The 15,075-nt window shown below is 57.4% G+C and overlaps 2 protein-coding genes across 49 annotated transcripts in view; one reads left to right on the top strand and one right to left on the bottom strand.

Moving 5' to 3' along the window:
• Positions 1-11,786, top strand: part of PTPN23 (protein tyrosine phosphatase non-receptor type 23) — a 33,718-nt gene extending 21,932 nt beyond the window's left edge. For 8 of the 15 annotated variants that reach the window (XM_077992399.1, XM_015131087.3, XM_077992398.1 and 5 more), the window contains 23 exons: positions 2,904-3,031; positions 3,258-3,334; positions 4,006-4,055; positions 4,172-4,303; positions 4,587-4,667; positions 4,743-4,874; positions 4,960-5,007; positions 5,378-5,434; positions 5,529-5,587; positions 5,762-5,841; positions 5,954-6,068; positions 6,147-6,212; positions 6,615-6,760; positions 7,151-7,462; positions 7,538-7,692; positions 7,786-7,937; positions 8,024-8,203; positions 8,297-10,043; positions 10,139-10,323; positions 10,451-10,555; positions 10,637-10,775; positions 10,868-10,981; positions 11,060-11,786. In XM_077992399.1, coding sequence (XP_077848525.1) covers positions 2,994-3,031; positions 3,258-3,334; positions 4,006-4,055; positions 4,172-4,303; positions 4,587-4,667; positions 4,743-4,874; positions 4,960-5,007; positions 5,378-5,434; positions 5,529-5,587; positions 5,762-5,841; positions 5,954-6,068; positions 6,147-6,212; positions 6,615-6,760; positions 7,151-7,462; positions 7,538-7,692; positions 7,786-7,937; positions 8,024-8,203; positions 8,297-10,043; positions 10,139-10,323; positions 10,451-10,555; positions 10,637-10,775; positions 10,868-10,981; positions 11,060-11,539 — 4,650 coding nt within the window. In that variant the 5' untranslated portion in view covers positions 2,904-2,993 and the 3' untranslated portion in view covers positions 11,540-11,786. Of the gene's footprint in view, positions 1-1,976; positions 2,108-2,903; positions 3,086-3,207; positions 3,335-4,005; positions 4,056-4,171; positions 4,304-4,586; positions 4,668-4,742; positions 4,875-4,959; positions 5,008-5,377; positions 5,435-5,528; positions 5,588-5,761; positions 5,842-5,953; positions 6,069-6,146; positions 6,213-6,614; positions 6,761-7,150; positions 7,463-7,537; positions 7,693-7,785; positions 7,938-8,023; positions 8,204-8,296; positions 10,044-10,138; positions 10,324-10,450; positions 10,556-10,636; positions 10,776-10,867; positions 10,982-11,059 lie in introns of all 15 variants that reach the window. The other 7 variants (XM_077992401.1, XM_077992397.1, XM_077992405.1 and 4 more) reach the window with 5 other exon arrangements.
• A 264-nt stretch (positions 11,787-12,050) lies between these two features.
• The window catches only part of SCAP (SREBF chaperone), a 69,247-nt gene continuing 66,222 nt past the window's right edge, over positions 12,051-15,075 (bottom strand). For 32 of the 34 annotated variants that reach the window (XM_077992466.1, XM_077992455.1, XM_028844066.2 and 29 more), the window contains 5 exons: positions 13,431-13,513; positions 13,161-13,327; positions 12,906-12,986; positions 12,516-12,722; positions 12,051-12,435 (listed from right to left, as the gene is read on the bottom strand). In XM_077992466.1, coding sequence (XP_077848592.1) covers positions 12,190-12,435; positions 12,516-12,722; positions 12,906-12,986; positions 13,161-13,327; positions 13,431-13,513 — 784 coding nt within the window. In that variant the 3' untranslated portion in view covers positions 12,051-12,189. Of the gene's footprint in view, positions 12,436-12,515; positions 12,809-12,883; positions 12,987-13,160; positions 13,328-13,430; positions 13,514-15,075 lie in introns of all 34 variants that reach the window. The other 2 variants (XR_013413849.1, XR_013413850.1) reach the window with 2 other exon arrangements.

A 15,075-nucleotide genomic window follows, 5' to 3' on the forward strand; every position in this document is an offset into this window, starting at 1 on the left:
GGCCTCCCAAAGTGCTGGGATTACAGGCATGAGCCACCATGCCCAGCCAAGATTTTTAAATATTTTTATATGTGCTACTTTAGTGAGTATTGAAAAAAACTGTGTGGCTAGTGCATCACACCTATTATTTTAGAGCTGTTATAGCTTAGGATGTGGCTCTTGATTTTAAAAATGGGTTGTTTAAAGAAAGATGTTAAGTACAAGTGGTATTTGGATATGGCAGAGGTCATGATGGAGGGGTATGATAAGAATGACTAGATTTGAGAAGCACTGCCCTAATGCTGTAAGCTGTGGCTGTGACATGCCTTATCCTTGCACTGGGCATTCTAGAGGCCTCACCACCAGGGAGATTATCATCCCTGTTTAAAGAAGAGACTGAGTTTCAGAGTCTCCCAGGATACTGCTGGGAAGTGGTGTAGAGTACAACTGATGCCTGACTCTTCTGTTCTGCTGTCCCCAGGGTGTATGTACCCCTTCTGAGAGCATCTCTGCCGGCAGCTCAGAGCTGAGCTCCCAGAGTGGAGTGTCCTGGAGGATTTCTTCTGGCTAAGTCCTAGTGAGGGGCTCTGGTCCTCTGCAGGGGGCTGAGGGCAGACAGGTGTCAAGCCGTCCCCCTCACTGTGCATCTGCTCCTTGGAGGGTGTACTGTTTGCTTTTCTGTTTGTTTAAGCAGAGGGTTCATTTGTTTTTTTGTTGTTTTCCCCCCAAAATAAGAATAGGTCTGTTGTTTATCATAAATATTGAAAATGTTTAATATAAAGAATACATAAACAATATGAAGAAGTAAATACATGTTTCTGTCAGATGTATATCCATTTATTTATTTATAATTATTATTTTTTGAGACCGAGTCTCACTCTGTCACCCAGGCTGGAGTGCAGTGGTGCAATCTCAGCTCACTGCAACCTCTGCCCGCCGGATTCCAGTGATTCTCCTGCCTAAGCCTCCTGAGTAGCTGAAATTACAAGTGTACACCACCATGCCTGGCTAATTTTTGTGTTTTTAATAGATACAGGGTTTCACCACGTTGCCCAGGCTGGTCTCGAACTCCTGGGCTCAAGAGATCCACCCGCCTAGGCCTCCCAAAGTGTTGGGATTATAGGCATGAGCCACCTCGCTCAGCCATATGTATCTATTTATATAGAATAAGATAAATTACTTAAATCTTATCATCCCGAGATAATCACAGTTAACATTATGGTATACAATCTTCTGAATCTTCTTTTTGTTTATGTACCTATTTGTGGTTTTTTGTTTGTTTTTTCTTTTGAGACAGTTTTGCTGTTGTTGCCCAGCCTGCAGTGCAATGGCATGATCTCAGCTCACTGCAACCTCCGCCTCCCGGATTCAAGCGATTCTCCTGCCTCAGCCTCCCGAGTAGCTGGGATTACAGGCATGCACCACCATGCCTGGCTAATTTTTGTATTTTTAGTAGAGATGGGATTTCACCATGTTGGCCAGGCTGGTGTTGAACTCCTGACCTCAGGTGATCCGTCTGTCTTGGCCTCCCAAAGTGCTAGGATTACAGGCGCGAGCCACCTTGCCTGGCCTATGTACCTATTTGGATATGGATATCAGTATTTGTATGATTCCATTTGTTAGATTCTTTTTTTTTTTTTTGCCCAATAGCTTCTTTTTTTTTGCCCATAGGCTTCTTAACATATGAATAACTAGAGACTCTTGTCTTTAGTTTTCATGGTTGCAGAATATTCTCTTGTGAGGCACCTTGACATAATTAATTTAAAACAGTCCTCTTTAATGGGAATTCTGGCGGGTATCCAGTTTTGCCTTTTTGTTTTTTTTGAGAGACAGAGTCTTGCTTCATCACCCAGGCTGGAAAACGGTGGCACAACCGTAGCTCACTGCAGCCTTAACCTCCCGCTCAACCGATCTTTTCCCGTCAGCCTCCCAAGGAGCTGGGACTAAAGGCATCATCACACCTAGATAATTTTTAAAATTCTTTTTTGTTGAGACAGGGTCTTGCTACATTGCCCAGACTGGTATCTAACTCCTGGCCTCAAGCGCTCCTCCCACCTTGGCCTCCCAAAATGCTGGGACCACATGTGTGAGCCACTGCACCTGATCTGGAGTCCAGTTTTTGACCCTGGTAATAATGCTGTGATAAATATCCTTCTATTCATATCCAAGCATTTACTTTCCTGGATGTCTGTTACTGTAAACTGTGAGATATAGAACTGTGGGTCACGCTGAGTGGCAGCTCACGCCTTTAATCCCAGTACTTTGGGAGATGGAGGTGGGAGGATCACTTGAGCCCAAGAGTTTGAGAACAGCCTGGGCAACATGGCAAAACCCCGTCTCTATTAAAAACAAAAAACTGTGGGCCAAAAGTTAAGTACAGTAAAAAACTTAAAACATGTTGCAAATTGCTTTTCAGATATTTGAGATGGGCTGGGCACAGTGGCTCACACTTGTAATCCCGGCACTTTGGGAGGTTGAGGTGGGTGGATCACAAGGTTCGAGACCAGCCTGGCCAAAATGGGGAAACCCCGTCTCTACTAAATATACAAAAATTAGCCAGGCATGGTGGCGTATGCCTGTAGTCTCAGCTAATAGGGAGGCTGAGACAGGAGAATTGCTTGAACCCAGGAGGTTGCAGTGAACACTGTATTCTAGCCTGGGTGACAGAGTGAGACTCTTTTTTTTTCCTTAAAAAAAAAAAAAAAGAAAAACTACGTGGGATGGATTCAGTCAGCCAGCTGCCAGCCCTGGCTTGTGGAATGGTTTGTTGAACGACTATAGGTGTAGCCATGGACTTTTTGGGATCCCTTGGCATGTGCAGTCGGCCAGCTCTGATGCGTTTTCCTGGCTTTGTGGGTTAGCTGGCCTGCCTGTCCACTGCCCCATATGACAACAGGCCTGCTTCTCCCATCCTGCCCCCCCAGAATGCTGTCCGTGTCCCACGAGACTTTGAGGGCTGTAGTGTCCTCCGCAAGTACCTCGGCCAGCTTCATTACCTGCAGAGTCGGGTCCCCATGGGCTCGGGCCAGGAGGCCGCTGTCCCTGTCACCTGGTGAGAGCCCCAGGAAGGGCTGGAGGATCCCGGGGGGGAGTCTGGGTGGTGGGGGTGCTCCTTCCCTCCCTTCCCCCTTCTCCTTGCTGCATAGGATGGGGAATGGCCTCGTATGGTCCCCCTAGGCCTCCCCACAACCCCACACTGGAGTAGTTAGTCCCCTTACCTAATCTCAGGGCTCTGGCCAGTTCCTGCCCTCGAGATAACTGGGGTGCCATGTCTGCAGGACAGAGATCTTCTCAGGCAAGTCTGTGGCCCATGAGGACATCAAGTACGAGCAGGCCTGTATTCTCTACAACCTTGGTGAGCTGCCTGATCCCTTCCCCATGGCCCTACTCCCCAGTCCTGCCAGCCTAGGTTTCAGCTCTTCAGATGGCCACGAAGGCAGTGGGCTGATAAAGGGAGAACTCCAGGATTCCCGCCCCTCCACTGACTTCCCTACAGCCCTGCCAGCTCCTCTGCTGTTTTCTGGTCTGGGCCCATGGGGAGCCTCTGCTGGGGCGAGGTTCTACTGGTCTGGTTGCCACACAGAGTTGCCACTGTGTGCTCTGGCTGGGAGAGATGGCCTTTCTTCTTTGACTGGACAGCCCCTCCCCACTGTGGTTTTGGGCTGCTTCAGGAAGGAGAAGAGCAAGGCTGGCCTCAGCTTGCCCTGCTAGTCAGCCTTAGCCTGGCTCAAGGGAGAAGCTTGGGGAGCCCCAGAGTTCTGTGCAAACATCCCTGAAGCTTCAAGATTGGACCCCTTGGACAGGAGCCCTTCCATCCTCTGCCAAATGCAGAGCAGGAGACTGCGGACTGGGCAGGACTTCTGAGTTTTGCTGTTCCCTCCAGCTTGGGTGTCCTTGGACTCATTGCCCTGGTTCTCAGAGCCCTGTTTTCCTGACTGTGGATGACAACAGTGCCCCTTCTGCCTCACCTTTACATGGGTATGAGCAGCCCCAGGCCCCCTAACACTGTGTCCCCTCCCTCCCCAGGAGCACTGCACTCCATGCTGGGGGCCATGGACAAGCGGGTGTCTGAGGAGGTGAGGAGAGGGGCAGTAGTGGAACATGTGGACATACCAGGGAGGGGCAGCCTGCCAGTTATGGATGAATCCTGACCCATGGAGTGGACACAGGCCATCCTCCCACTCCCTCCCAGGGCATGAAGGTCTCCTGTACCCACTTCCAGTGCGCAGCCGGCGCCTTCGCCTACCTGCGGGAGCACTTCCCTCAAGCCTACAGCGTCGACATGAGCCGCCAGATCCTTACTCTCAACGTCAACCTCATGCTGGTGAGGAGGTGCCCTGGTTGGAGTGGAGTTGAATCCAGGGAAGGGGATGGCTGGGGAGGGGGCAGTTGGGCCTGGATCCTGGACCAGGCCATGTGCTGATGGCAGTGAGGGACAAGCAGGGGGCCTTGGCTTTGTTGAATCTAGGAGCACAGTGGTGCTGCTTGGCGTGGGGTCAGCTGGGGGAGAGGGCAGTGAAGAGGGATCCCTCAGTCTGCCCCTGGGGAAGGGGAAGGGGAAGGGTGAGGCCTTGGGTGAGTGAGGGACACCTCATGTGTCTCCCCAGGGCCAGGCTCAGGAGTGCCTCCTGGAGAAGTCGATGTTGGACAACAGGAAGAGCTTTCTGGTGGCCCGCATCAGTGCACAGGTAGGGACGGGGCTGATGGGAGGCCTTCGTTTTACTGTTGACCCCCCCACTCACTGAGCCCCACCCTGTCCCCAGGTAGTAGATTACTACAAGGAGGCATGCCGGGCTTTGGAGAACCCCGACACTGCCTCACTGCTGGGCCGGATCCAGAAGGACTGGAAGAAGCTTGTGCAGATGAAGATCTACTACTTTGCAGCCGTGGCTCATGTGAGGGCCTGGGGCCCCAGGGTGGGGTGGGGCTGAGTGGCCACAGCTCAGGAAGCAAGTCATGGCACCTCTTCTTCTTTCCCAGCTGCACATGGGAAAGCAGGCCGAGGAGCAGCAGAAGTTTGGGGAGCGGGTGAGTGAGCTGCAGCAAGGAGGGGACTGGGGACCGATAGCAGCCTTCAGTGAGATGCTGGTGTGCTCCCACTCCTTACACACCAGGGGGTGGCCTTCTCTGTCTCACCCTGGCCACCACCTGCTGCAGGCCTGGTGTCTTAAGTGTTGTCCCATCTGTGCAGCCCTCGTCCCTCAGAGTCTGAGGAGGTGGGGCGGGCTCCCCACAGAGCGGGTGGCTGGGGCAGGGCGTGGCGCTGCTCCCGGCTGCCTCCTGAGCTGCTTGTCATCTGATGGATCACCTGATGGAAAGGCCGGGCCGGGTGGGAGGCAGGAGGAGTAGGGGTCCAAGCAGAGGAGGACAGAGCAGGCTTTCCTGCCACTCTCCACAGGTTGCGTACTTCCAGAGCGCCCTGGACAAGCTCAATGAAGCCATCAAGTTGGCCAAGGTAAAGCTGAGGAAGGCCTGGCTGCCCCTCAGACCCTTGGTTGGTGCCAGCCTTGGTTGGTGCTAAGACCCCACCCCTGTCCCTAACCCCACAGGGCCAGCCTGACACGGTGCAAGACGCGCTTCGTTTCACTATGGATGTCATTGGGGGAAAGTGAGTCTGTGGGGGTGGCCCTGGTTCCCTCTTTTTGTGAAGGGTCCTGTGTCTCTGCTGGCATCTTTGGGAGGAAGCCTTCAGTGCCAGAGAGCGATGTCCTACATGGGAAGTAGGTTCTGGATCTCCACAGACACCCCGTCACTGCCCACTCCCCCTGCTCCTGACCCCCAGGTTCAATTCTGCGAAGAAGGACAACGACTTCATCTACCATGAGGCTGTCCCAGCATTAGACACCCTTCAGCCTGTAAAAGGTCGGGGAGCTGAGAGGTGGGGGCAGAGGTGACGGTGGGGTGGAGACAGGACACAGGAGGCTGCCTCAAGGACTCTGCATGGGCCTGATCTCCACAATTCCCACCTCTCCAGGAGCCCCCTTGGTGAAGCCCTTGCCAGTGAACCCCACAGACCCAGCTGTTACAGGCCCTGACATCTTCGCCAAACTGGTACCCATGGCTGCCCACGAGGCCTCGTCACTCTACAGGTGGGTGGAGGGTGGAACAGAGGGAGGCTGGGTGTCTTGAGATGTGGGTCTCCAGCCAATGCTGTGTTGCTTCTGCAGTGAGGAGAAGGCCAAGCTGCTCCGGGAGATGATGGCCAAGATTGAGGACAAGAATGAGGTCCTGGAGTGAGTGTGGGACTTGGGCCAGGAGGCGGAGGCGGAGGCGGAGGCAGGCAGCACGTCCTGGGGCTCTGGGAACCCCAGGGCTGCCTATGCTGGGAAAGGAATGAAATGTCCGTTCCAAACAGGTTTCCCAACGCTGCCTTCCCGCCCAGGGTGGTGGGGCTGGTGTGTAAGGCAGGAGTCATGTCTTGGGAGGAGGAGGTGCCTTCTGTCCCACTATTTCCAGCAGTGCCCTGGGCATGTTCTGTGAGACCAGGCCAGACCTGGTAGTAGGGGTCCGAGGTCACAATTTGCTCTCTGCTGAGACCTCAGATTCAGTGGTGGGGCTTGCCCTAGCGGCTCCTTTGACATGGTCAGAGTTGGATCAGCACCCAGCACCCACCTGGCCCTGTTACCCCCCCACAGCCAATTCATGGATTCAATGCAGTTGGATCCCGAGACCGTGGACAACCTTGATGCCTACAGCCACATCCCACCCCAGCTCATGGAGAAGTGTGCGGCCCTCAGCGTCCGGCCCGACACTGTCAGGAACCTTGTCCAGTCCATGCAAGGTGAGTAAGGGGCAGAGCAAGCAGGTGGAGGGGAGTGTGGAGGTCATCTGCTGTGGCCTCCTCCATGTCTCTGGTCACCGAGGATGGAGGCTGCACCCCTCTAGGCCCTGGCTTGGGTATCCATGCCCACTCCTCTGGATCAGCATACCTCATGCACCCTGCTCAGTGTACGCATACCTCATGCACCCTGCTCAGTGTACGCATACCTCATGCACCCTGCTCAGTGTACGCATACCTCATGCACCCTGCTCAGTGTACGCATACCTCATGCACCCTGCTCAGCACACCTCAAGCCCTGACCTGAGGGGGCGGTTCTGTCTCTTTGGGGAGGGGCACATGGGTGCCCAGTCAGCCTGCCTCAGGGGCTGCCTCTACAATCCACACCCCCAGTGCTGTCAGGTGTGTTCACGGATGTGGAGGCTTCCCTGAAGGACATCAGAGACCTGCTGGAGGAGGATGAGCTGCTAGAGCAGAAGTTTCAGGAGGTGGTGGGCCAGACGGGGGCCACCTCCGTCCCCTCCAAGGCTGAGCTGGCAGAGGTGAGGCGAGAATGGGCCAAGTACATGGAAGTCCACGAGAAGGCCTCCTTTACCAACAGTGAGCTGCACCGTGCCATGAACCTGCACGTTGGCAACCTGCGCCTGCTCAGCGGGCCACTTGACCAGGTCCGGGCTGCCCTGCCCACACCGGCCCTCACCCCAGGTGAGCCCCACCCGACCCCATTGGGAGACTTGAGCTGAGGGTTTCTCTGGCCTCACTGACCACTGTTGCCCACAGAGGACAAGGCTGTGCTGCAGAACCTAAAGCGCATCCTGGCCAAGGTGCAGGAGATGCGGGACCAGCGTGTGTCCCTGGAGCAGCAGCTGCGTGAGCTTATCCAGAAAGATGACATCACTGCCTCACTGGTCACCACAGACCACTCAGAGATGAAGGTGGGCTGAGTGAGCAGGGTGGAGGGACTCTGGGCCCCACCCTTAGGAGTCGAGGCCCTGAGTGTCCATCCCCGGCCCCCACCCCTCCCTCAGAAGCTGTTCGAGGAGCAGCTGAAAAAGTACGACCAGCTGAAGGTATACCTGGAGCAGAACCTGGCCGCCCAGGACCGTGTCCTCCGCGCACTGACAGAGGCCAACGTGCAGTACGCAGCCGTGCGGCGGGTACTCAGTGACCTGGACCAAAAGTCAGTGCCCAGTCCTCTGCTTTTGTCTGGAGCCACCTGGAGCCCACCCCCATGGTTCACCTGGAGCTGGCCCTTCTGCCCACCAGGTGGAACTCCACGCTGCAGACCCTGGTGGCCTCGTATGAAGCCTATGAGGACCTGATGAAGAAGTCACAGGAGGGCAGGGACTTCTACGCAGACCTGGAGAGCAAGGTGGCTGCTCTGCTGGAGCGCACGCAGTCCACCTGCCAGGCCCGCGAGGCTGCCCGCCAGCAGCTCTTGGACAGGTTCGTGTGGCCCTGGGGCTGTGGTGCGGCTTGGGTCCAGACAGGCTGGGGTGATGGGAGCCTGGCCCCACTTCTTCCCTGCCTGTCCCACAGGGAGCTGAAGAAGAAGCCGCCGCCACGGCCCACAGCCCCAAAGCCACTGCTGCCCCGCAGGGAGGAGAGTGAGGCAATGGAAGCAGGAGACCCCCCCGAGGAGCTGCGCAGCCTTCCCCCTGACATGGTGGCTGGCCCACGACTGCCCGACACCTTCCTGGGAACTGCCACCCCACTCCACTTTCCTCCCAGCCCCTTCCCCAGCTCCACAGGCCCAGGACCCCACTATCTCTCAGGCCCCTTGCCCCCTGGTACCTACTCAGGCCCCACCCAGCTGATACAGCCCAGGGCCCCAGGGCCCGCTGCAATGCCCGTAGCACCTGGACCTGCCCTCTACCCAGCCCCTGCCTACACACCGGAGCTGGGCCTTGTGCCCCGATCCTCCCCCCAGCATGGCGTGGTGAGCAGTCCCTATGTGGGGGTAGGGCCGGCCCCACCAGTTGCAGGTCTGCCCTCCGCCCCACCTCCTCAATTCTCAAGCCCCGAGCTGACCATGGTGGTTCGGCCAGCCACCACCACAGTAGATAGCATCCAGGCGCCCATCCCCAGCCACACAGCCCCACGGCCAAACCCCACGACTGCTCCTCCCCAGCCCCGCTTCCCGGTGCCCCCACCACAGTCACTGCCCACACCTTACACCTACCCCGTAGGGACCAAGCAACCCGTCCCAGCCCAGCACCACTTCTCTCCTGGGATCCCTGCAGGTTTTCCAGCCCCGAGGATTGGGCCCCAGCCCCAGCCCCATCCTTCACGAGCATTTGGGCCTCAACCCCCACAGCAGCCCCTTCCACTCCAGCATCCGCACCTCTTCCCACCCCAGGCCCCAGGACTCCTACCCCCACAGTCCCCCTACTCCTATGCCCCTCAGCCTGGGGTTCTGGGGCAGCCGCCAACCCCCCTGCACACCCAGCTCTACCCAGGTCCTGCTCAAGACCCTCTGCCAGCCCACTCAGGGGCTCTGCCTTTCCCCAGCCCTGGGCCCCCTCAGCCTCCCCATCCCCCCCTGGCATATGGTCCTGCCCCTTCTACCAGACCCGTGGGCCCCCAGGCAGCCCCTCTTACCATCCGAGGGCCCTCGCCTGCTGGCCAGCCCACCCCCAGTCCCCACCTAGTGCCTTCACCTGCTCCATCTCCAGGGCCCGGTTCTGTGCCCCCTCGGCCCCCAGCAGCAGAACCACCCCCTTGCCTGCGCCGAGGCGCTGCAGCTGCAGACCTGCTCTCCTCCAGCCCGGAGAGCCAGCATGGCAGCACTCAGCCTCCTGGGGGTGGGCAGCCCCTGCTGCAGCCCACCAAGGTGGACGCAGCTGAGGGCCGTCGGCCGCAGGCCCTGCGGCTGATTGAGCGGGACCCCTATGAGCATCCTGAGAGGCTGCGGCAGTTGCAGCAGGAGCTGGAGGCCTTTCGGGGCCAGCTGGGGGATGTGGGGGCTCTGGACACTGTCTGGCGGGAACTGCAAGATGCACAGGAACATGATGCCCGAGGCCGTTCCATCGCCATCGCCCGCTGCTACTCACTGAAAAACCGGCACCAGGATGTCATGCCGTACGACAGTAACCGTGTGGTACTGCGCTCAGGCAAGGATGACTACATCAATGCCAGCTGCGTGGAGGGGCTCTCCCCATACTGCCCGCCGCTAGTGGCCACCCAGGCCCCACTGCCCGGCACAGCTGCTGACTTCTGGCTCATGGTCCATGAGCAGAAAGTGTCAGTCATTGTCATGCTGGTTTCTGAGGCTGAGATGGAGAAGGTGAGAGAGGGGCTGGGTGCCCACGAGGGCAGTGTGGGGTGGCAGGGCAGGGGATCCTGGAAAACCAGCCCTGTTTTGGTTTGTCTGTCCCTCAGCAAAAAGTGGCACGCTACTTCCCCACCGAGAGGGGCCAGCCCATGGTGCACGGTGCCCTGAGCCTGGCATTGAGCAGCGTCCGCAGCACTGAAACGCATGTGGAACGTGTGCTGAGCCTGCAGTTCCGAGACCAGAGCCTCAAGCGCTCTCTCGTGCACCTCCACTTCCCCACTTGGCCTGAGTTGTGCGTCCACTGCTCTGGATGGTGGCTGGGAGTCTGGGGTGCTGTCCAGTCCTTGGTGCTGGGAGGGATGAGAGCCTGAGATCAGGTCTGGCTCATAGGCTCTTCCCCACCCCATCCTGTCCCACAGAGGCCTGCCCGACAGCCCCAGCAACTTGCTGCACTTCATCCAGGAGGTGCACGCACATTACCTGCATCAGCGGCCGCTGCACACGCCCATCGTTGTGCACTGCAGGTAGAGGGTGGGCCTGACAGTCTCTATGCGGGCTCTTGGCCTGGCCTCATTCCCCAGCCTCATGCCCCCTTCTTGGCACAGCTCTGGTGTGGGCCGCACGGGAGCCTTTGCGCTGCTCTACGCAGCTGTGCAGGAGGTGGAGGCTGGGAATGGAATCCCTGAGCTGCCTCAACTGGTGCGACGCATGCGGCAGCAGAGGAAGCACATGCTGCAGGAGAAGGTGAGGATCTGGGCAGGTGGGGCTGGGATGGGCCTTCTGTCTCCGGGTGACGGGCCCCTGCCTGGCTGACCTGGCCAAATGCACCTGTGCAGCTGCACCTCCGGTTCTGCTATGAGGCAGTGGTGAGACACGTGGAGCAGGTCCTGCAGCGCCATGGTGTGCCCCCTCCATGCAAACCCTTGGCCAGCGCAAGCATCAGCCAGAAGGTGAGGAAGGTTCCCTGGAAGCTGCTGGGACAGCCACAACCTTGGGACTCCCTCTCCTCACCCACTCTGTCTTCTCAGAACCACCTTCCTCAGGACTCCCAGGACCTGGTCCTCGGTGGGGATGTGCCCATCAGCTCCATCCAGGCCACCATTGCCAAGCTCAGCATCCGGCCTCCTGGGGGATTGGAGTCCCCAGTTGCCAGCTTGCCAGGCCCTGCAGAGCCCCCAGGCCTCCCGCCAGCCAGCCTCCCAGAGTCTACCCCAATCCCATCTTCCTCCCCGCCCCCCCTTTCCTCCCCGCTGCCTGAGGCTCCCCAGCCTAAGGAGGAGCCGCCAGTGCCTGAAGCCCCCAGCTCGGGGCCCCCCTCCTCCTCCCTGGAGCTGCTGGCCTCCTTGACCCCAGAGGCCTTCTCCCTGGATAGCTCCCTGCGGGGCAAGCAGCGGATGAGCAAGCAGAACTTTCTGCAGGCCCATAACGGGCAAGGGCTACGGGCCACCCAGCCCTCTGACGACCCCCTCAGCCTTCTGGATCCACTGTGGACACTCAACAAGACCTGAACAGGTTTCGCCTACCTGGTCCTTACACTACATCTCTCATGCCCACCTGCCCACACCCAGCAGAGCTTCTCAGTGGGCACAGTCTCTTACTCCCATTTCTGCTGCCTTTGGCCTGCCTGGCCCAGTCCGCACCCCTGTGGGGTGGAGATGTACTGCAGGCTCTGGGTCAGGTTCTGCTCCTTTATGAGACCTGACATTTTTCAGCTCTTTGCTATTGAAATAATAAACCACCCTGTTCTGTGGCCCATGTCTGAGTCTGCCCATTGCTGCCTCAGCTCCAGTAGCACTGGCAGGAACTTAGCACCTTTCGTGGATAACAGGATGGTACCAAACTGTTATACTACCAGGACAGTTCTTTAAGGGTCCTGCAGTTCTGGCTTGCTCATCCTCCCCGCTTTGCTACCTGTGCCATGCTGTATGTTTCCTCAGCAGCTCTGAGGAGGGTCCAGGCAGAGTGTGTGCACAAACAATTCCGAGAGAGACAAGTAGCTCCCAAAGTGCCTGACAGATGTGGTTTTTTAAAAAAGTTTAATATTACAGTCAGGAGGCAGCGGCTGGAAGATACTCAGCTCTTTTCCCCAAGTCCAGGTTCAGTGCATTGGCCCCCACACAGCACCCCAGACCCCTGCCTGGGCAGGGAGGCCCCATGCTCAGTCCAGCTTCTCCAGCACGGAGGGCACATACACCAGGCTGAGCTCACTGCCAAAGTTGCAGACAATGGCAGCGTTGTCCAGCACCAGGATCTGGCGGGCAGGCTGGGCCTCACTGTTCTTCCCCAGGTAGACTGTCTGTAACAGGTCCCCGTAGTTTAGGTCCCAAAAGGAGACACAGCCTTGGCCGCCGGTCACCAGCAGGTTGTCTGAGATGACACCCAAGCTTGCACCACAGCCCAGATCCTGGAGGCAAGGACATGACAAGCTCAGTCCTGAGTCCTTCCCTAAAGTCCCAAGAATCCTATGATCCCCACCCCCTCTACCTGCTGAATGGAGTAGAACTTGATGCCTGTGCTGCGGTCCCAGATGCTGATGAGGTCATCCAGGCCACTGCTGATGACACAGGAGGTGGTACAGGTGAGGGAGGTGACATCCCCACGGTGAGCAAACACGTGGCTGACCCGGCTGCCAGTCAGTACATCCCACAGGCAGATGGCCCCATCTTGTCCTCCACTGGCCAGCACCATGGTCTGGGGAAACAGGTCAGGGGAGCGGGGTCACTGTGGTGGAGTACCTCTGTCAAAAATGGTGTTCCTGTGCCCTGGTGGGTGGGGCCCTGACTCTGCTTCCTGGAAGGGGCCCAGCTCCCAGGAGTCAGCAAACATGGGCCACAGGCTCTGTACCCCCTTACCCCCGCCCCGCAGGCCCCTCACCTGGTCAATGTACACAGTCGTGATGGCCCCCGAGTGGCCCTGAAGGGTGAAGAGGCAGCACGAGTCCTCCAGACGGAATACCTGTGACAGGGATGGACCTCAGGTTCTGGTCTCTGGGATTTTCCAAGTTATACTTTGGCTGGGAAATGCCCTCTGTCCTTCACCAGGACTCCTCCAGCCTCTCCCTGACGAATGCATCAGGCTCCCACCCTGCGCCAGGCCACTCCAGCACCCAAGAGATGAGACAATACTCACTCTCAGCGTGTGGTCTTGACTCCCAGTCACCAAGCGCCCGGCAGCGGCTTTCAGGGCTGTGATGGGTTTTTGGTGTGCACAGGGCACTGTGTGGGTCAGGCGACAGGCCACTGTGTCACTGCTGCCGTACACTGGAGAGGCAGGGGAACTGCCCCGCCCCGGGGTCCCTGAGGACAAAAGGCCAAGTGAACGATCTCTGAGAAGGCAATGGGCAGACGGCCCTGCACATCCCACGAAGTGTGAACACCTGCCCACCCCAGGCCCTCCGACCTCTAAACTGCAGGGGGCTGAGGGCAGTGTGGGTCTCCAAGGAGAAGAAATCAAGGGAACCGTTGAGCCGCGCAGCCACAATCCTGGAAGAGAAGAACAGCTGCCAGGGGCCTCTCCCTTAGAGCCCCAGGAGAGCCCCAATCCTGGGGCTGAGCATGTGGGCACAAGAGAGATGAAGGGCCAGTTCAAGAAGGGTCAGGAGGGACATGGCCAAGAGGAAAGCACATGGTACCAGAACAGATGCTGGAGCCAGAGGGCAACTGCAAATATTAACCTCCTTGTGCCTCAGTTTGTCTGCAAAATAGGGATAAGAGTACCCACCTCACATAATGGTCATGAGAATCAAGTGAGCTAACGTGTAAGGTGGTACCTGGTGAATGTCACATAAGTTTGTAAATTAAAAACAAGCAGAGGGCTCCATGTAGCCTGGAGCTGAAGGGAAGACTGCTGAGGGGAAACAGGATGCAGAGTGGGCTATGTTGGGCATTGTGGAAGCCTGCATTCTCCACATAAAAGCAGCTTCAACCCAATCACAGCCCACACCAATTCCTTTTTCCACAAAGAAGGATTTTTTTTTTGCTCTCCAAAATTCCTAGGTACAGTCTGACAGGCAGGGATGGGTATATTTGCCCAATAACCCCAAAGCCTCAAAGCAGGTGGGGTTCAAAATCTTAATGTAGCGAAAGGCAATGCATGCCTCCAACCTCTGCCCATGAATTTGAAGGGCCACACCAGACCTGGGGAAGCCACAGTTGTATGATTGGAAGTGGGTGGACAAAGAGTGACCACAGTCACCAGGAACCCTGAGGATCAGGGCTGAGACCTCGGGGCTTTCCTTAAAGCTAAAACAAGCAGCAAAGGAGAATTTCCAAGAAGCACAGAGGGACCTGGGGAAATTGGCCAGGCTGGAGAGGATGTCAGCCAAGGCCCATGCAGAACCTCTGCTGACAGGAATGACGGCAGCAGCCACTGGCAGAAATCCACAGCACTAAGGGCAAGGGACGCCCCCTCCCCAAGGAAAAAGAAAGACTCCAGCTCTAGGTCAGATGGTGCTGCCACCAAGAGTCAAGGAGCCTTGGAGGAGGAGCCAGTGTGGGACAGGCAGGCGAAGGCGTTCGGTGGAAGGCACCTGGCCATTGGGTGGAGACCCAGGTTCACCAGCTCAGAGGTGGGGCCAGAACCCAGGTGACTGAGACTCCCCAAGCAGTGTGCATGCAGACGGAGCCCTGGCGACGCCCACAGCCAGCAGGCTTGCTGAGGAGGGCAAGCACGACAGGACCAGGGAGAGCAGAGAACAGCCGCCAGCAGCCAAGGAGAAGAGGGTTCTGCAAGCACACTTTGTTTCTGTAACTAAAAATGCAACCAAGATACCCCAAAGGCTCAAGACTGACAAGCTAATCAGAGAAACTGGCTTCATTGAGAAGGGCGAGAAAGGACAGGAGTGTTATCACTCCCCACTGTCACTGCTTAAGGCCCTGGGAGGTCACCTTGTGCCAGGCCCAATTCCGAGCACGTCACACCCCTAATGCTTTTGTTACCTTCCCATCCAAGTGGACTGCCCTCTGCTTACACGTGTGGGGCTGGTCATCAAGAAGGTCAATCGAAACATACAGTGCAGCAGTGGACAGGAACCAGGACTCAAGAC

Source organism: Macaca mulatta, chromosome 2 (assembly GCF_049350105.2).
Source record: "Macaca mulatta isolate MMU2019108-1 chromosome 2, T2T-MMU8v2.0, whole genome shotgun sequence".
NCBI classification, from domain to species: Eukaryota; Metazoa; Chordata; class Mammalia; order Primates; family Cercopithecidae; genus Macaca; species Macaca mulatta.